Source organism: Lactuca serriola, chromosome 9, assembly GCF_051521515.1.
Source record: "Lactuca serriola cultivar US96UC23 chromosome 9, Lser_US96UC23_V15, whole genome shotgun sequence".
Lineage (NCBI taxonomy): Eukaryota > Viridiplantae > Streptophyta > Magnoliopsida > Asterales > Asteraceae > Lactuca > Lactuca serriola.
The window spans coordinates 19760830-19782312 of record NC_136416.1 but is presented as its reverse complement, the minus strand read 5'-3'; the positions used below and the strand labels follow the sequence as shown (position 1 = coordinate 19782312).

Below are 21483 nucleotides of genomic sequence, written 5' to 3'. Positions count from 1 at the left end.
TAGAATTAACTATGATTTAAATAGACAAATGCAACAAAAATAAGAGTTTGATGTAAAATCAATAAGGGAGAGATGGTTGACTTAATGTTTCCTCACTTTGACTTTTGATGAACATATCATTAGAATCCAATGGTCCAATACTTTGATTTAAATCCTTAATTTGGCTATAGTAATCCAAGGAGCTTGAGATTACCTAGACTTTTCTTAATTGTTGAAATGGCTAGAGAAGCTCATAACAATTTCCTTAGTCCAAGTCACTAATTCCAAATAACATGTAATTAGTGAAAGTCAACTAGCATTAAGAACCAAAAGGTCACCAAATCCAAGAGGGGTCAAATGCTTTCACCACCATGTTGGAGGAAATGTTTTTATGATTGTGTGAAGCAAAAACAACACAAAAATCATTTGTTGCTTGCTAATTTGAGGATCCTTTACTTAATCAAGAAATTAGCTAACTAATCACCACAAACACATTTAAACTCATGAACTAAAACATACAAGTAGTGATAAGATGTTAAAACACAAAACATTCCCATAAAGATTTAAGAACATGTTCATGGATTCTTCAACATTCAACAAAAGTTCAAAGGATTAACCAAAAGTCAACCAAGATTAGTTTAGCCAAGCATGGCTAAACTCAAAGAAACAAAGTTAGAGAAATTTGTACCAAACATTAAGCAAGAATCAAGAGGTAAAAATATGATGTTCTTCAAGTGTTCTTAGCCTTTCAAAGTCTTCAAAACTCCAGAGAGAATCTCCAAAAATCGGATGTCCAAGAGTCTCCAAAAGATGGGCACCAACCTTCCTCAAATAGCCTTCCAAATGGATTTCCGAAATTACCCCTATAGAGCCTTTCGCGACCCGCGTGCTGCTGCGCGGGTGGGTTGCGCGGGTGGTGCCTGACATGGGCTTCTTTGAGATTTTGGGCCTCCAAAGCATGTCCCACTAGCCCAGATCGAATCCAATCACCTCCTAGCCCATTTTCTTCAAGTTTTTATTCATTTTAAGCCCAACTTGGCCTCTCCAAATCCTCCAAACTCGCCCGGTTAATAATCTACGCACGCTCGAATAAACTCCCGCATTTTGCAAATTTAAAGTTTATTTCTCTCCAAGCCTTCAAATAACCATCAAGCTCGCTCCATGCATCATCTCCACAATCACCAAGCCTAACATCATTTTTGTCTACCAAATCTCATCGCTTCCCATACGTCCCGAACACTCCCGCTCCGCTAGACCCGAAAACCTACAATTATGCTCACAAGATTCCGCATTTTGCAAATTTAAAGTTTATTTCTCTCCAAGCCTTCAAATAACCATCAAGCTCGCTCCATGCATCATCTCCACAATCACCAAGCCTAACATCATTTTTGTCTACCAAATCTCATCGCTTCCCATACGTCCCGAACACTCCCGCTCCGCTAGACCCGAAAACCTACAATTATGCTCACAAGATTCGAAAGTACCCGAAATAGTCATAAAATAACAAAAGGGAAAATATGCATGGAAATTATCTAAATTATGAATGAAATATGCTAAAATAAACTATAAAAAGAAGTAAACAAAACTAACTATCACATTAAATATATAATTTTAATACAAGCGTGTTCTGTACAGTTTTAGACACCAAAAATATAATGTAAATCAAAATAATATGATGAGTCTTGAATACGCTCCATCTTCTCAAAAGCTGGCATCGGTACCTGTCTACTGATGACCTGAGAATACAAGTTATTTTGAAAGAGTTTATCAGCATTAAGCCGGTGAGTTCATAAGTATTTTAGTGTCGATGTTTGTTATTAAAACGTTTGAACGTGTCTCAAGTATAAGTTTGTAACATGTATGTAAGTGTTTGTAAAAGTGTAAATCTCTCAGAAAAACCTATATTTTCTATTAAAGTAGCCTTCTACCAAGGCTTAACTGTTTTGTATGCTCGTTTGTTGTAAAAGTGTGTAATTTCCCAAGTGTAACTATCATTTAACAAATATAGTTTGTACATTAATGTTTAAGTGAGGTTATCACTAAAAATATGTAATGGGTAAATCATTGTAGTACTGTAGTTTTGTAATATAGGAACTACTGCTATACTAACTATCTTAAACCAGATTTATATTAAGGTATAATGTGATAAATTGCACCATACTATCGACTGGTAACAACGACATACGAATGGTCGTAATAACGGAATGACGTTTGGCACCCGCAGACCTGCAGGTCCGGCTGTAGCTAGCAGCAAGGTGTAGGATAGTCAATCCAGTATAGATCTATACGCAAACTCACGCTCTCCCTCCAAGAGAATTCTGGCTACAACTCGAGACATGACATTTAAGGCATGCTCCGATCCAGTGGATCACAATTGTTAACGTATTCTTGTATATGTAATGTAATGTTTCTCGTTCTAGTATAGTTGTATATGTTCTCATCCTAGTATAGTTGTATATGTTCTCATCCTAGTATAGTTGTATATGTTCTCTCTCTAGTATAGTTGTATATGTTGTCTTCCTAGTATAGTTGTATATGTTCTCTTCCTAGTATAGTTGTATATGTTGTCTTCCTAGTATAGTTGTATATGTTCTCTTCCTAGTATAGTTGCATATGTTCTAGTAGTAATGTAATGTATAGACTCATGAATGAACTGACTCATTGATCTAGAAGTTGTAGTGGTATGATCCTGCGTTACCCCGATGGTAACTTACTAATGATGTGTCTAGTACGTATGATTTTGGAAGTACTTTTATGTCTATATATGTATATTTGATATATAATTAATATTGAAACGACCTTCGGATGGTTACCCGGAATCCCACCAGACCACATCCAAATCGAGAAAAAAGAAATAGGGCGGATGGCCTTCCTAAGCCTTTTAAACATTGCTTATATATCTATACATATATGGGCATGCAATTTATAAGAAGTAAAACAAAGTTTTAATAAAAGCATTTGATAAGTAAAAGAGTTGGTAAAACGTTTTGAAGTAAAACAGTTTGATAAACAGTTTGAACAGTGATAAAATCATTGGTTTTCTAATTATTAATCACATGTGATTGATGCAATAACTATAAGTATTTAACTTGTATCCCCCCATAAAGTATTTAAAATATTTAAAAGCATTTCAAAAGGTTAATTAAAGGGGTATGAACTCACCTGAAGTGAGTGGTTCTGATGACAATGTTGGATTTGGTGCTAGGTGTCAAGTGGTGACTTGAGTACACGCGCGAATCCTATTTAGCATATATTGGCATATATATGGATTTAGTTAGTGTTATGAACAACTAATTGATGATTTTGGGACCACCTTAGGGACTAGTAAACACTTATAATGAAGTGTTATAATCACATATGATTGTATAAGGGTTTATAAGGCTACACAAGAGAGTGTATGGCCAAAATACACACTATATGTGTGTGTGCGGCCAGGTGTGCGGCCTAGTGTGCTGCCAACACATGTGTACGGCCCTGTGTGCGGCCATGTGTGCTGCCAGGTGGTGTATGCTGCCATGTGTGCTGCCAGATGAAGATCTTGGTGTTCTTGGTGTTCTTGGTACCTTTTATGAAGATCTTCAAGGAGAATGGATGATACTTGAGAGGATTTTCGTGTTCTATGTTTGAAGAAATGAAGGAAGTGTGTAAAAATGATTCAAGGGTGGTATATATGTGGGGAGTGTGCAGTTGGGAGGGTGTGAGGCCGCAAACAAGAGTGTGTGGCCGCACACTCAAGTGTATGGCCGCACACTCCATGTATTGGAGTGTTTGGCCCGGTTTTGATCCCTACACTTTGAGTTAACCCTTTTTAACACTCCTACCTTAATTATATCATATTTAGAATGCTTTATTAGACTCTAAAGGGTACTACCATATAGTAAAATAAGTCTAATATTGGGAAGAATTGAAGAGTGCACGCGAGAAGTTTTTCGGGTTGTCACAAATCATATGGACTATAATATGTTGTTGAGCTTTAGGGTAAGGCCCATATGAGGGTTTGGGACCAATTTGGAAAATTGAGCCATAAATGGGCCATAGTTTGGGCCTTTATGATTATGAGATATTGGGCCAATATAAATGTCAAATGTTTGGATTGGCTAATGTGACATCCCCAAAATCTCGGCCAGAAAAGACCGATTTCATTTATGCTTTTTAAAATAATTTCAGAGTAAATCCTTTTGATTTAAAAGAGTTGCGGAATTTGTTCCCAAAACAAAACATGATAAAATAATATTTATCAAAGCATTTCATCAAGAGATGCATTTTCATTATATAATCAAAACTCAGGATGTCATGTTCCGATACAGACCATAAAGCATAAACGATAACATTACAAGTCATTCAACAAATATATACATATACAGACTTATAAACAAAACAACTTGATGATTCAACCATCTTATGCCCTCGCGCCACTACCTGTAATACAAATAAAACTAAGTGGGTCAGGCTTGGGAGCCTGGTGAGCATATAGGGTTTTCAACCCACAATAAATAAATTATATTTAATTTCACCAACCAATCACTATCCCGATTACCCATTCCCGTTATCCTCACTTTACGTCCCTAAAACAACATCTATCTCAAGGGACCTAATCTAGGATTTTCATCGGGACGGACATCACTGCTAAGGGGTTTCCTCAACAATAGATATCCTAAAGGCAACCATGAGGGGGATAAAGTACACCGGTGAACACATCGTTCACAACACCTACAGGTTATGAACCTGCTAGCGTTCCACTGGACTGTCTAGAAAGAGTCTGTGGTCGTTATCCATACTCCGCTGAATAACTAGATCAACAACAACAACATCGAGGCCTCTCATCTGTTTATTACACACCAATTATCTACCCATGTTCTACCCAACATATTAGTAGATAAAAATATATATTTTTATACATAGTTTAAAACCTGTATATCATTTTCATTCAATACATATTCCACATAACAGATGAGACACATCCACGTAACACGTATTTCATAGAAAGCAATTCAGATCTATGAGACAGAAGAGAGTGAATATACACTCACACACATAACAACAAAATTATACACATAACACGTATTTCGTATAAAATACTTCATAATCATGCGTTAGAAGAAAGTAACTACACACTCACACATATAAACAACAATATACTTAATACACTCGAACCATGCTTGTATTATTATCGTGTTTATGAAAGGTAGTATACACTCACTTGATCAGAAGATGATCGGACAACACTACGACTTGCAGAAGTAGTAATCCTCAACAGATCTGGAAGATCTCTACAAAAATCGAACTTCTCGCGGGCAGAGCTTCGGCTCGGGAAACGCACTTCTCGGGATCTTCGGGATCTCGGGACTTGCTTCGGGGCTCGAGAATAATACCGGGGCTTCGGGGTATTTCTAGCACGCAAAACAATGCAAAACGGGAGAGAGAAGAGAGAAAAATAGCAAAGGAGCTGGCTGCCCTCGCATCCTATTTATAGGAGGCTGGAGCCTCGGAGTACGCGGGGCGTACATGTCCGAAATCGTCACTGCTTACGTATCCGAAGTCCTCGAGTGCGAGTGTCGACATCCTCGGTGTACGCGGGGCGTAATTCGGATGAGTCCGATGACTCCTCTTCGGATAATACCGGATTTTCCATTTAAAATTAAATACAAAATATTTAATAAACTTCGGAAATTAATATCTTCTTCATACGAACTCCATTTTCGACGTTTTTTATATCCACGCGTAGGTGAGACTACGCTCTACAACTTTCGTTTAGACTCCGTCGGCTAATTTTAAATTTATTTTTATTATTAATTATTAATAGGTCGGGACAGAAACTTTCGTTATAAATTCATAACTTCTTCGTTTGACGTCCGTTCTCGCCTAACTTTTTATCGCTTCGAGACCAACAACGAGACCTTCGATCCTCGTTTAGATTGCTTCGGCTAAAAACCGCTCGATCTCAAATCGAGTATTTCAGGCTGCATACCGCTAAGCCGAAACTTCGATAAATCATAACTTCTTCATACGAAGTCAGATTTGGGCGTTCTATATATATTCGGAAACCTCGTTTCAACTACTACGACATTATCCAAAGATATTAAGTTTATTTTACACTTAAATTTTGACGCTTATTTTTATTCTTAATTAATCAAACCACATAATTAAGCAATTAAGCACAAAACACATAATACTCAATTAATACACTCTTATTATTTCAAAACGGGTTACAAAGGTTAACATAGACTATTATATTGCTAAAAATGGCAAGCCCGGAAACACAGGCGTTACAGCTAAATGGTTGGTCCTTTTAATAAGACCACGTAAAGGTTTGGGCCAATTTGGAAAATTGGGCAATATGTTGGGTTTTGATTCCTAATTTGACTTTTGGGCCTTTAGATTGGGCCTTGGGCTTGAATCAAGCCAAGATAGGGTAATATAGCCTATTACTCCAAGAAATTATGGTTATGTGTTGGGACCCAAATATTAATTGGGTGATGTTTTGACATTAATAGTTCGGGAATCTGTCATCCAGCAGTTGGGGTTGTGTCTGCGGGACTTCAACAATGGGAAGTGAATTACCTTTCAGTAAAAGTGGGTCTAAGGCCACAATGTGGTTCACTAGCAGGAGTTTTTGTTAGATGATTGTCTTTGTGATAATTATCTGGTATGTCATTATCTGTTATATTTTTTGTGTGCTAGGATGGTTTGTGATACATGTTATTAGTAGTAGGGGCGAAATAGTCCCCGGATACTGGTTGAAAGATACCGAAGGGGTCGTTAGAACTCATGCATGCGTAGCAGTACGTTATGTTACGTTATTATGTGGTAGTGGTAGAGGTGAAATAGTCCCCGGTTACCGTTTGAAAGATATCGAATGGGAGGTCAGCTCCCGGATACCGGTTGAAAGATACCAAAAGGGTAGGTCGGGTACCCAAGTATGTCTGTCAGTATATTTATATATGTTATGTTATGTTATTATATGGTAGTGGTAGGGGTGAAATAGTCCCCATTATCCGGTTGAAACAGACCGAAGGGGAGACCAACACCCAAATATGCTAGGTAGTTATCCGGTTGAAAGAGACCGAATGGGAGGCCAACACCCAGTATGCTAGGCAGTTATCCATTTGAAAGAGACAGAAGGGGAGGCCAGCACCCCATATATGCTAGATAGTTATCCGGTTGAAATAGACAGAAGGGGAGGTCGGCACCTAGATATGATTGGCTATGTATGTTACTGTATGGTATGTGGTATGATAGGGGAACTCACTAAGCTTTGTGCTTACGATTTTCATTTTTGGTTTCAGGTACTTTGTTTTCAAAGGAAAGGAGTCGACGATCACAGCGCATCACAATATGATTTTCCGCAAATGAGATCTTTGGGATTACACTCTGATATTATTATATGATAACATGTTTTGATTACTGACACTTTGGTCTTGACATGTGATGTTATTATGAATGTTTTTATACTGTTGGTTTTATATAACTTAATTAAAAACGAAATTTTTGGTCTTAAATTTTAGGATGTTACAAGTTGGTATTAGAGCCTTGGTTTGAGGGATTCGGGCACACTCTCGGGTGCGTCTGAACTCAAACTAAGGAATTGGTATGAAAATTTTCAAAAGTAAAATCATTTTATAAAAAGAAGTTTGAAAAGAATTTGAAAGAGAAAAGAACTTTGAAAAGAACAAGGTGTGTGATGCGTGCAATCAGTCGAACTCAAGTAAGTTTTTCCCAATATACCCATACATGTTATGTTATGATCCGATATGATTATGAGATTTGGATGTTAGATTAGGGCTAAGGATCTAGGAAGGATGCCTTATATGCCTATTGTATGTGCTTGTAGACTTGCATGCTAGTACTGATCGGTAAGTGATAGGATAACCTGTTTAGGTTATGCCTGATTGTATGAGCCTTTGAATTGCATGTACAGATTCTTGATTAGAGGATATAATGGTTTGATTGGAGTATGATGGTTAGATTTTCCATTGTCTGAATGTTGCTTGCTTCGTGCTTTGTGGGACTCTTAGTGATGTGAGTTAGTTACTAAGTGAATAGGTTAAGTCACATGGGACACGGGCCAGACAATCTCATAGTGATGGACTTGACCCTATTGCGCAACTCTTGTCTGAGTCCAACCGTTTTAGGGATGGGTCTCTTACTCGAAGGCAATGTCGTAGAACTCACTACTCGGTACCTGCTCGACCAACTAGGGAGTAGCGAGTACTTGGGAGTACTCGGAGAGTACTCAGATTCGGTAATTCATGTAGAAATATTTTTAGGAAAATTATATATGTCAAAATCATAAGTTAAAATCATAATTTGATTGAAATATATAACAAAATCAAATACATGTCAATACATAAAAACTGAAATACACACAATTATATCACTTCGTGAATAATTATTGAAAATTTAAGATATATATGTAGTAATAATCACATGTGTGTGTTAAATAATAAATCATTAAGTGTATTATACATATTAATCTTGAAATTCTTGATTTTTTCTCATTTTATTACAATTTTGGCCCTTTGACCGAGTTTAACCGATTTTGACCGAGTTGGCCGAGTAGGCCCGCGTTAGAGAGATGTTGACCGATTTTTACCGAGTTTGAATTAATCCGAGTTTTTTTTTGCCAAGTTCATATTACTCACCTTGGTGGAGGGCCGATTCCGAGTAATCAGCCGAGTACTCGAGTTTTGCAACACTGCTCGAAGGATTATATGATCTTTGTTGCATGTGGCTATATTCGTAAGGTAGCTAGTTGACATTGCTGGGAATTTTTCAGTATGTAGCACCTGGTTCTTGGTACGTATTCTTTGTAATTAACTTTTTAAATATTTGCATTTTTGGCCTTGGACTCGGCGAGTTGAAGGACTAACTCGCCGAGTAGAAGCGGGATAAGACGCGGGACTTAAGTGATGGACTCGACGAGTAGGTACTGTTCGGACAAAAACCCTAATCCGCGGGTTTGCACCCTATTTAAGTAATGTTATGACGTCCATATTGTCCCTTATGCTCCTCAAAACACTTCTCATTGAAACCCTAGCCGTTTGTGCTTTTTCGAGGCCGTTTTTGGTGTTCTTGTGTGTTTGTTAAGCTTGGAAGGAAGCAAGGAGCTTGGAACTTGAGTTGGGACCAGTAGATCCAGGGATTTTACTTCATTTTCAGCAGCTTCAAGGTATAATGCCTCTGTCTTGACTCATCCATGTGTTTATTCATCTTTAACTTGGGATCTTTTTGGATTTCTAAGTCATAGTTTGGATTTGGAAGTGTTGAGTGAGTTTTGACTTTCAGATCTGGACCTTAAGAGGGGTCTCATGGCATAAACATGCCAACTTTAGGGCCATGAGAGCCCCATGTACATTGTAGGGCACTTTATATGGATTTTTGAGCTAAAAACCCCATGCATGTGCATCAAGTTTGGAACTTTATGTATAAAGTGAACATTAGGAGGCCAGATCTATGGTTTTGGTGTGTTAGATCTCATTGAAATCGACTGTATGAAATTGGTCAAGATTGGACTCGGCGAGTGCATGAGCGGACTCGGCGAGTCCAAGGCAATCTTCTTGCGGATGAAGATGAACTCGACGAGTTGTTCATATAACTCGACGAGTCAAGACCAAGACCTGTTTATCAGTTGAAGATGAACTCGACGAGTTGTTCATACAACTCGGCGAGTTGGATGAAGATTCAGTCGATGTCCATTAGAAGGAAAACTTGTAGAGTCATCGCCTAACTCGACGAGTAGAGACGAGTGTAAGAGCAAATGGAAGGATAGGGACTCGGCGAGTTGGCAAGCCAACTCGGCGAGTCAGGTCAACTGGTAGTTGACTTTGACTTTGACTTGGTCGGGGGTAAAGTAGTCATTGCAGTGTTTGATGGAATATTTTGTGGGAATTACAGCTGGAGGATTTCCGGAGCCGCAGTAGCAGATAGACAGTTCCCGCGCAGATCAGCAGCTACTTCGAGGTGAGTTACCCTCCAGTAGCGGTGGGTCTACGGCCACAATGTCGGCCCAATAGTAGGAGTTGTATGATTAGATGATTGTCTATGTGATATTCATCTAAGTTTGCTACTACCTGATATGTTCACGTGCTAGTATTATATGATGCTATGTGCTAGTGACAGTAAGGGAGATAGTCCTCAGATTTCCGGTCGATAGGCTCGAATGGGTAGTCATGCCCAACCTTGCTAGATAGATTATGTGATATGTGTTATGCGGTGGTAGTAGGGGTGAAATAGTCCCCAGTATCCGGTCGAGAGGACCGAAGGGGAGACCAGCACCCGGATATGCTAGTCAGCATCCGGTCGAGAGGACCGAAGGGGAGGCCAGCACCCAGATATGCTAGCCAGTATCCGGTCGAGAGGACCGAAAGGGTAGGTCGGGCACCCAGATATGCCTGACAATATATGTATGTTATGTGGTTATATGGTATGTGGTACGATGTGGGAACTCACTAAGCTTCGTGCTTACAGTTTTCAGTTTTGGTTTTAAGTACCTCTTCATCGAAAGGGGAAGGAGCTGGCACGGTAGCGGCACATCATACACACACACACACACTGTTTTCCGTTTTACGAACTTGTTCTGAGATTTGTACTCTGATATTGGGTTGTTTTCATATTTTGTTTTCAGACACGATGTATGTTATGAAATAGCTTGATCAGACAATGTTTTATTTACAAATGTTTTCCAAAGTATTGATTTTAAAAATGAAATTTTTGGGCGTGAAATTTGGTTCGTTACACAGTAGCTGAGGACTGGGTGAGTTCGGGAACCTGGGAAAGCCTATGATATGTTTCAGTTGGCTAGTAGTGAGGTTTAATGAGACTTTGATGTATTAGGTTGAGGAAGTGACTTGGAGGATTCGAGAGGATTGCTGAGGAAAGTATGGATAGGTGTGGAAGGTAGTATTGGGCCCATACTACTGAAAGCACATGATCCATACTCGAATCAGTGAGAGTCTTGGAGAATTTGAGAAGCTTCGGGGAGTAGTTTGTGACCCGGTTTGGGGACATATGATGTTCCAGCTGTTGCAGCTCGGCCATTGGCAAGTGAGCCAGTGGGCGTGACATGGTGTCAGACCCTAAAGGATATGACTTCCAAACGTTTGCAAATGCGAGATCAATTTGGAGCACTTTGAGAATAGAGGGTCGTGTCAGGTGTATATAGTAGGGGTCCCGGGGAGAGATCCAAGACTTCTGATCATCGGGTGAAAGGCCAGCAGGGCCGGAGTTAGTGAAGCGCGTGCAGGAAAGTACACAAGTGATTCATTATCTTTGTTAAGTAGTTAAGGGAAGTGATTCATTTTTCAATATTACACTGGTACAAATTTAAAATCATGCCGTTGTTATTATTATTATTATTATTATTATTATTATTATTTTTGGGAAAATACTAATCTCGTCAGATATACTAATTACCTATCTAAAATTAGCAAAAAAAAAAAAAATACATTAGCCAAAACTAGCCCACGAAATAGTAGATAGGTTAGGGTTGACTACGGTCAACCTTCGAAAACTACTATTTCGTCGCAAGTCCACAATGCACAAAATCATAGCTTTTTAACCCAAAACCATAGGTTTTTTACGAAACTTACAGTGTACAAGTCCACAATGCACAAAATCATAGCTTTTTAACCCAAAACCGTAGACTTTCCAAAACCGTAGTTTTCATTAGAAAAAAAAAACCGTAGATTTAACCCAAAACCGCAAGCTACAGTTTGGGAAACCGTATTTTATAGAGAGAAAACCGTAGGTTTTAAAAAAACCTATGGTTTTATATCTTCAAAGTGATTTTTTTTTAAAATTTTTATACTAAACACGAAACAGTAGACGAATTAACGAAACAATAGATGATTCTAAAAACCTACGGTTTTATGGGCTATTTTGGGACAATTCCTAATTTTTGGCTAAAAATGGTTAATTATTTTCTTAAGTTGGCTAGATTAGTAATTAATTTTTTTTAAGAAAAATTGATATAAAAGAGACAAGAATAATATGAAAAGGACAATAATTATATAGTTTTAATCATTGAAATATTTGATAATTATAAAAAACGAATTCACAATGCAACATATTTTGATTAAAGAATTTGTCAATTGGGCGAGTGACTGAGTGAGTGGTCTTCTTCCTCCCCTCTTCCCCTTTCAAACCCTCATCGCCTTTGTTTACTATTTTATTTCTTTCACAGAATCCGCGTATTCCATGAGCTTTCTCGTGATCCCATCCATCTCTCTTCAATTCTGCAACCACAAAAGCATCTTAATCTCCCACTTGCGCACTCGCAAACCCTAGATTTTATAACCATCCAGGATTTTGATTCCTATTTTTCATAACCAACTCCAATAATGGCTGAAAATGGCGAAGAGAAGCTCATTGCCGTTGCCCGTCACATTGCTAAAACTCTAGGCCACACAGACAATGCCATGACTGATGACATACTCCAAATCTTCTCTAACTTCGATGGAAGATTACGCGAGAAGCTCAATGAAAACTTAAACGACGGAGACGATTCACGAAACGGTGTAGCTGCGCTTGATCAAACCCTTAAATCTCTCGATCGTCAGATCTCTAGATACGTCACGGTTGACCACCCGATTTGGTCAGATTCCGCCGACGCGTCTACCTTTCTTGACGCTGTCGATGAACTCGTTGCCGCGATCCGGGAGTGGACGCCGATGGCAGCTGATAAAGCAGTCACGGCGTGCCTTGACCGAGCCGAGGATCTACTCCAACAGTGTATGTTTCGGCTTGAGGAGGAGTTTAAGCTGCTAATGGAACGCGGCGGCGCTGATCCCTTCGAGAATACAGACGGAGGTGGCGGTGCTTATGTAGATTCTGATGATGAAGAAGACAATGATGAGTACGATGAAGCAGAGATTCCGGTAGCGCATCCGGTGTCGGACTACAACATCATAATTGACGCTCTCCCATCCGGTACGATCAACGATTTACACGAGATCTCGAAAAGAATGGTCGGTGCGGGGTATGGAAAGGAGTGCTCACTCGCTTACAGCTCATGCCGGAGGGATTTTTTAGAAGAAAGCCTCTCGAGATTAGGTTTTTCAGGGTTGCAAAAATCAAATGCAGCTCTTGAAGATGATGATAACGAAGTCGAAATCGACAAGTGGATCAAAGCAATCAACATGGCTGTTCGAGTGTTTTACCCTAGCGAACGCCGCCTCTGCGACCGTGTTTTTGGGTACTCCTCCTCCACCGCTGCTGCAGCTGATCTATCTTTCATGGAGGCGTGTAGAATTTCCTCTATGGAGCTCCTTAATTTTGCCAATGGAATCGCAATGGGTAGCAGAGCACCAGATAGACTGTTCAAAATTCTTGACGTTTATGAAGCTGTGAAGGATTTAATGCCTGAATTCGAGGTACTATTTGCTGATCAATACTGTCTGTTCATTAGAAACGAAGCTATAAGAGTTTGGAAAAGATTAGGGGAGTCGATCAGAGGAATTTTCATGGAATTAGAGAATTTAATCCGCCGTGATCCAGCCAAAGCTGCTGTTCCTGGTGGAGGTCTTCACCCCATAACCCGTTATGTCATGAATTACCTCCGAGCTGCATGTTCTAGACCAACCCTAGAACAAGTTTTTGATGAAAACGTTGTTCCTCCAGTGGGTGTCGATAGATCATTCTCACCATCTTCTCCATTAGCAGTACAAATCGCCTGGATAATGGAAGTTCTAGAAAGCAATATAGAGTCAAAGTCTAAAATCTACAGAGACCCTGCTTTATCATCTGTTTTCATGATGAACAATGGAAGGTATATTGTCAAAAAGGTCAAAGATGATGAACTGGGTTCACTTCTAGGAGATGATTGGATCCGAAAACACGTAGGAAAAGTGCGACAATATCATGTGAATTACCAAAGAAATTCATGGAATAAGATACTCAACACTTTGAAACTGGACAACAATAACTTATCTCCCAATGTTGCCTCCAAGTCCTTCAAAGAGAAACTTAAGCTATTTAACTCTCATTTCGAGGAGATTTGTAGAAATCAATCAACATGGGCTATATTTGATGAGCAGTTAAAAGAGGAATTGAAGCTTTCGGTGAATGGAGCTTTGCTCCCTGCTTATAAAACTTTTCTTGCCAGGTTTCTTAATATTCAAGATATTGCAAAATATGCAGAGAAACATGTTAAGTTCAATGTTGAAGACGTTGAAGAACGAATCAATGGCTTGTTTCAAGGAACTGCTGTTTCTGGAAGTGGTCGGAAATGATAATCCCACAAGTAAGCCAAGCCACTCTTGTTTTTTATTTTATTTTTTTGTTTCAGTTTTGTATCATACTGTCTTATGTATGCATAATGCTCTAGCATAGTGTATGTTTTATGCCATGTAACATTTGTTAAATTTTGGCCATTTGTATGCGGTTAATCTCAGATCCATCGATGCCCAAATATTTTAACTGTTTATGGAAGCTAAAATAGAATTGTTTCTGTGTATTTTCATTCTACAACTTGTCAAGGATTTGTTTCTTGATGCATTCAGTAACATAGCCATAAGCCTTTTCACTAGGATGAATACTATCAAAAAACAAATATTCAGAAGAGTTTTGACATAGTGGAGTCACTGGGGTGCATATAGGCCCCGCTTCCACCAACCCTGTCCCACAGCATCCAATCATCGTTTCACGAAAACCTAAAACATATAACAGCTATTAGTAATGAATCTAAGCTAAGCGACACATGGTTGAATCTCAGTGGATCATGGCAACAAAGCCACTCTGCCAAAAAAAAAAGTGTTAAGAATTATAAACATACCGTATTTTTCTGGATTATTAATAATATCCATCAGTGGGTTGTATACATCTGCATATACGATCCTACTTCCTTTAAGAGACGTTTGTATACGAGGCAAGAATTGTAGAAGCTTCTTGTTATAGGCTTGAGCTTCCACATTTTGTTCCTCAACACATGTTCTTCCAAATCGTCTGTGAAACTTGGATGTAATTTGAATCGGTAGACAACCAATAGGAGGAAGCCCGGTTATTACCAGTGTACGACTACCGAGTTTGTAAAGCTCCTGCAAAAAGTTGATTCAAATTATCAAACATATTCATACATACATGAACATATTCATATACATAGACTATAGGATGACCTTAATGAAGTTATGGAGCATTTGTATGATGAATTCTTGGTAATTATTGATGTCGAATACGGTTCTTCTTGTTGGAATGTCATAGAAGTTGAAAATAAAGTCATTAGTGCCTGCGCTAACACTAACCAAAGCATGGTTTATGATTCTCTCTGCCTCTTCTTTTCCGAATATCTTGTTGAGCATCTGGGTGTAGTTCTTGAAATAAATAAGCTGTTGAGACAGTGGTAAAACTCGAGTGATGTCAGCGGTGAGGTTATCGTATCCGGTTCCAGCGGAAGCAAAACAGACACCTGTACGCAGTTCATTGGCGGGGATATCTGGCTGTAGGAAGGGTGGAATCGTCTGTTTTACCCCTAGGACTAGGAGAGACGCCAACAAGTCGACGGCTAGCTTCCCGTTTGAAAATCTGCCTGTGGGAATACGACCCGGGAAGTCTTTTCCATAAGGGTGATGGTTGGCTTTGATAGGGGTAGTTATGTAATTGTTGTTGCCTGTGTCGACAGTTGAATCACCAAATATGAGAATAGCGGGAAACTTTTTGTGGGGTGAGATTGATGGGACGTGCAATAGTAATATCTGGAAGAAGAAAAAACGGAGATGAAGAAGCATTGTGACACATTTGATTTGATTTGATTTCTTAAAATGAAACAGGAGAAGGTTATTTATATATAATATATATTGATTATGACGGTATAAAAGTTTTGTTGGAGTAGAAGTAAAACAGTTAAGAACCTAAAAGTAAAGATTATTGACTTGTACCATGAGCAGTAGAAGCTGTACCTTGCTTTGCTTTGATTTGGGTTTTCTCCCAAGAAAAGAAAAGGCTGGTCTTTAGGAAGGAACACTGTTGAATGATATTGTGAAACCTTAAAGAAAGAAAGAAAGAGGAAAGTAGGTATAGCTTTAATGGCTTGTAACCTCATGCAATGGGACTTGTACCACATGGACATGGGCTCTGCAACATATCTTATCTGACCTGACCTAATCTGCTCTTGTGAACGCTGCAAAGTCGCAACTGCCTGCCATGTGATTGATTGCCTCTCATTTGAGCCATCGCTCACGATTAACATTTAATTTGTCACAGAGTGGTGGTGTGCTTGCTTACTGCAATTTTTTTGTTGGTCTAAAATAGAACCAATAAAAAATCTTCACGTTTATGGAGGTGATCAATGCCATTCATTATGCGGATGTATCCATTAACCTATGTATAATGTATATGGAATATAGTATATTTTACCATTTATTTTTTTTATTTTGGGGTTAATCTAATACTAACAGGGAAGGGAACCGGTTCAAATGGAGACCACAAAAATATGTGAAAACTAATCATTCACAATTAAGTGATGTGAATATGATAATAGCTGATATTCATCATTTACATAAAAATCATCATAAATAAACAAACAAATATCAAATGATTTCTTGTTGTATATCATTTGAATCATACATTAATCCAATATTTGGTTTGGTTTAATCATTAATGGTTGTGTACTAATTTTTGGAAAGTTTTGTATGTTGGTTGTCATTTCCCAGCATCATTAGTTTACTTTACATGTTAGGTGTCTACACACATGCAGCTTTATATAAAATAAGAATGACATCACGTAAATACGGAAAACTAACTCATGCGGGTGTACAGAATCTAATACAAATAGAGAGAATGACAAAGTGAATTAAATATAAGATAATATGAATTCAAGGGATGTATCAGACAATATCCTAAAATAAATAGTAAATCATAAAATGTAGAATTCTATCATCATATCATGAATTCATCATGAAAGCGTTACCTGACAGACTCGTTATATCTGGTCAGGTGGCCATATGGAAAAGTTGAAGGCCAGACTATAAAGACCAATAAGTAATGACTAATGACACAGGCTGGTAGCATTATAAAGTATAAATCCACATACATGAGAATCGATGCAATGAACTCATATAAAATTGGAAACATAATTTAAATCAACTTTTGACGGATTTTTAAAAACATTTTTTTTTTGTCAAACCCCTTCCAATCCGGTTTCATGAAGAATATCTCTGATTAAACCGGATCAGTTGTGGCAAAATTGGGCTTTTTACCCATAAATATGAATGATCAGCCCAATTATAATTCTTTCCTATGCCTCCTTCAATTCTTTTACAATCTATTGGTATTATAGGCACAAATACAATCCGGCATTAGAGATGCCATCAAAACAACACGACTATATGACACTTAACACCCCGTTTAACCTCTTGATTGATTTTTAAGCAAAATTTCCCATTAATCAACAAAACCCAAAACCACCCGATTATATGCGATATGTAGCGGAGGCGATTAAACATCATAGTCATGCTGTATGTTGTACTTACAACATATTAAACTTCCCAAATACTATAAACACTAGCCCAATACTGGAATCGAATTGCATTGCATTGATTACCCATTGTGATTTGTGAGTTGTGAGTGTGAGACCAAATTCAACTAAAAAATACAAATTGGACATAAAATATCGAGATATGTCGATTAAATTGCAAGTTTGTTTCATGGTAGGTAGTAGGTACAGTAGAAGCAAAGTTATTAATAGAGTTTAAGTTCCACTTCTTTAAATTTTAAATATTACAAACGGGCGGAACCCGACCCAAATAATATTGATGAATCAATTTCGTATCAATCAGATTTAGTTGATTTAGATCTTCTATTCCATATTTCCATTTCCATATAAAAATGGCTTTCTTACCGATGTGTATGATGCCTCTTTTTCTGTTGCATTGTACTAATTAGTATATTTGCTAGAATTGGAGTAAAAAAATTAAATTACTTAGGGTGCGTGTGGTTGACAGGAAATGAATGAAATTCGAGGGAAAATTATTCTAATTCCCTCGAATTCATGTGTTTGGTTGGATTTAGAGGGAGGAAAATAATTCCTAAATGAAATACACTTTCCACCATATGGAGGAAAGTGAGTTCCTTTCAAAGTTGAACTCATCCGTGATTGGAGCAACATTCTTAGTTTTGATCTATAAAATAAAACAAATGTTTCAGAATTGTTTAATTCATACTGAGTTGAGTTATTGTACAAGGTGGGGTGTGAACTGATGAAACTCGATAGGTATTAATTTCCAAAAAGAACGTAACTAACTAATACTCATATGGATTGGATGCAATGCAAATGATCCAATAAACCAAAGATACACAAAAAAGAAAAGAAAAGAAAAGAAAATGTATACGTATCTGAGATCATGACACAAAAACCAAAAAATAGAATGTGCATGCATGCATGCTGCTTTTTTTTGTCCCTTGTTCTAGCTATTTACTTTCATATATCACTGCAGCTGCAAGGAAAGGAATGGAAGGTTCTGAAGCTAAGCAATCCTTAATTATCTTGATACCAACTGCCTGCCATGCTCAAATTTCTTTTATTTAAAACGTACATAATTATGGAAGTTCTAATGATGAGTTCCAAATGTTTAGAGGTCTTCGTCAAAGAGATTATCTATCTCCTTTTCTCTCCATCCTTGTTATGGAAGGTCTTCATGTTGCTATGGAAGATGGAAATGATGCTAACCTTTTTTTGCATTGTACATGTTGGAGTTGGGTGTTTTCGATTATTACATTTGTTTTATGCTGCTCATGTTATTTTTCTTGGAGATTGGGTGAGAAGCAATATCTGTAATATTGTTATAATTTTACAGTGCTTTTATCTAGCGTCACGGTTGAAGATAAATATGAAAAAATTGAACCTTTATGGGGTAAGTGTTCCTTTTCAAGAAGTCGAAGATTTGGCTTTAGTGGATGGGTGCAAAGCGGATAGATTTCCATTCACTTATTTTAGGCTTCCAGTGGGACAAAATATGTCTATAGTTGTTGGGTGGAGTTCGATAAAGAAGAAATTTAAGAAAAAGATTTCCAATTGGAAGGTGTATAGTCTTTCTATCGGGGGTAGGTCTTTACTTCTGAAGTCGGTATCGGGATCTCTGGGTATTATTTATGTCTATGTTCTTAATGCGTGTGCAAGTTGCTAAGGATTTGGAATCTTTACGAAGTCAATTTTTTTTGGGGAAGTGCTAAGGATAAACAGAAAATACATTGGATTACTTGGGATCAAGTTTTGGCGGACAAGAAACAAGAGGGTTTGGATATTGGTAGTTTGGTTTGTTTTAACTTTTCTTTACTGCAGAAATGACGATGACGGTTCCATATTGAAGGCAATGTTCTTTGGGTTCAAGTTATAAACACTTACATGGAGAAAATGGCGGTTTTGATTAGAGAAGGGGAAACCGAATAGGCGCTGGGCCGTGGGTTAGAATTGTTGCATCTAATGTTCTGTTACATAATAAAGGTGTTAGGTTGGATAAAATAATCTTAGCTAATTGTTTTCCTAGATTGTTCCAACTTGAACTTGATAAAAATTGTACTATTGCTAGTCATAGAAGACCTGAGGGCTGAAATTGGAATTAGAGGCGTCCAATTAGAAGTGGTGTTGAAACTTCTCAATACATGGGGCTGCTTAATTGCTTAATAAAAGTTACTATGAATGATTGTAGTGATAAATGAATTTGGACGATTAGAGATGACGACAATTTTACGGTTAATGCAACTAGAAGATGGATCGACGAGATTATCCTCCCACACTCAGGTATGAAAACAAGATGGAATTCTTTTATTCCCAAGAAGGTTAACATTTTAATTTGGAGAGTGTTGAGAAACAAAATTCCAACTTCTTTTAACCTTTCCAAATCGGGGTTGGATGTCATTGGCGAATCTAGAAAAATAAGTTACGCGGTTCCTCATACAGAATTAGATAGACCCTTTATATTTTTCAATACTAGAAGGTAGGTCCTAGTATAATTTCTATAAAATATTAAAACTTAGGTAGGTCCTAGGACCCACCTAGAGTATATGTGGCTACGCCACTGTTGGATGTTTAATCTATTATGTGCCCGTTATGCGAGCTAGAGGTTGAACAATTAGATCATATTTTTCTTAAATGTGAGGTTGCTGCAAGAACTTGGAATGCAATGTTTAAGTGGTCATATATTTCTCAACCTCACTTCCCATCGGTTATTGATTTGTTTGTGTGGATTGATCAAGTGTCTATCTTTGCGAAAAAGAAAGTTTTGGTGGATATGGTTGCGTGTACGATTATTTGGTATATCTGGAGATTCTTGAATGATAAAGTTTTTGCGGGTGCTAAGACTAGTCAAAGTGATATAGTAGACTATATTCATCAATATTCTTTTATTTGGTTTGCTAAATGAAATACAGAGTGTAATGTAGACAGGTTTACTTGGTTTAAAAATCCTTTGAACTCATTGTAATTTTCCTGTTCTAGCTTCTTGCTAGCTTGTGGTTTTTTGTTTTCTTTTTATATATGGTTGGCTACTTCTAAAAAAATAACAATTCCTCCACTCCATATATACTATGCAACTAACTCATGCCAAGTTTCATGACATTAGAAGTAATAGTGCATAAGTAACTGGTGTTTTAATCCTAGGTAGTAGTAAAAGCTCCTACTTTATTCAATAAAACTTTTCTATTCATATAAAAATAGGGATCAATATTACTCAAGACCTTTTACAACTCGATTGTGGATTTCGCGTCCCAAATTCAAGTTTGCTAAGCTTGCACATGCACTTACCAAGCTTGCTAGAGTAACCTCATATGGTTCAATGCTGAAATTCATCATCCATGTGAAGACATGAAGAGCTTCAAAAGTTGGACCATTTTGCTCGTAACATTTGATAAAGCTATTCAAAGACACTACACATGAACTCATGGCATCAAACACTTTTTGAGTAGAATCCACACTTCCACACTTGGAATACGTCTCTATAAGAGTACCACCCATATAAACATTTCGTTCATATGAAGATTTCCAAATAGAAGCACATATCTTAAGTACCCAATCTCATATTCCTCAAACCCGCACAAGAAATAAGCACTACCGTATGAATATTGGTTAAGTACACAATCTTGAGAATTCATACATACAAAGAACTTAACTGACTCATGGAATCTATCGTGTTGAGCAAACCTAAAACCATAGAGTTCCAACAATATCGCCTTATCATCAGACTACCTCAAGGTTTCTTATTCTTCAACAAACCACTTCATATCAACTGATTTCTTATCCACCCCCTTTCAATCTATATAAGCTCAACTCTAGTATTCTTTCTCTTCCTTCCAAAAGAGACAACCAAGAAAATATTTAAATGTGAGTTTCAATTGAGACCCATTTGTAGTTATCTTGTCAAATTTCGTTTACCGCCATTTTATTTTTGGTTTGGCTGTCCAATTTGGGGGTAATTTTGATTATCATTTTTAGGGGTTTGTGTTAAATTTTTTTGATTTCGATGGGTTTTCAAATTTGTTAATCATTAAGATTATTTCTCGATTATTTCTGATGAAGGG

General features: G+C 37.6%; 2 protein-coding genes across 2 annotated transcripts; one reads left to right on the top strand and one right to left on the bottom strand.

Moving 5' to 3' along the window:
• Nucleotides 1–12053: 12053 nt before the first annotated feature.
• On the top strand, nucleotides 12054–14431 carry LOC145072599 (exocyst complex component EXO70B1-like). The gene has a single exon (XM_079019046.1). The coding sequence runs from the start codon at nucleotides 12318–12320 to the stop codon at nucleotides 14205–14207; it is 1890 nt and encodes a 629-aa protein (XP_078875172.1). The 5' UTR covers nucleotides 12054–12317; the 3' UTR covers nucleotides 14208–14431.
• On the bottom strand, nucleotides 14409–15741 carry LOC145072601 (GDSL esterase/lipase At2g30310-like). The gene is made up of 3 exons (XM_079019048.1): nucleotides 15090–15741; nucleotides 14750–15011; nucleotides 14409–14627 (listed from the first exon to the last, which is right to left on the bottom strand). Exons 1-3 carry the CDS (start codon nucleotides 15696–15698, stop codon nucleotides 14440–14442), a joined length of 1059 nt encoding a protein of 352 aa, XP_078875174.1. The 5' UTR covers nucleotides 15699–15741; the 3' UTR covers nucleotides 14409–14439.
• Nucleotides 15742–21483: the final 5742 nt, after the last annotated feature.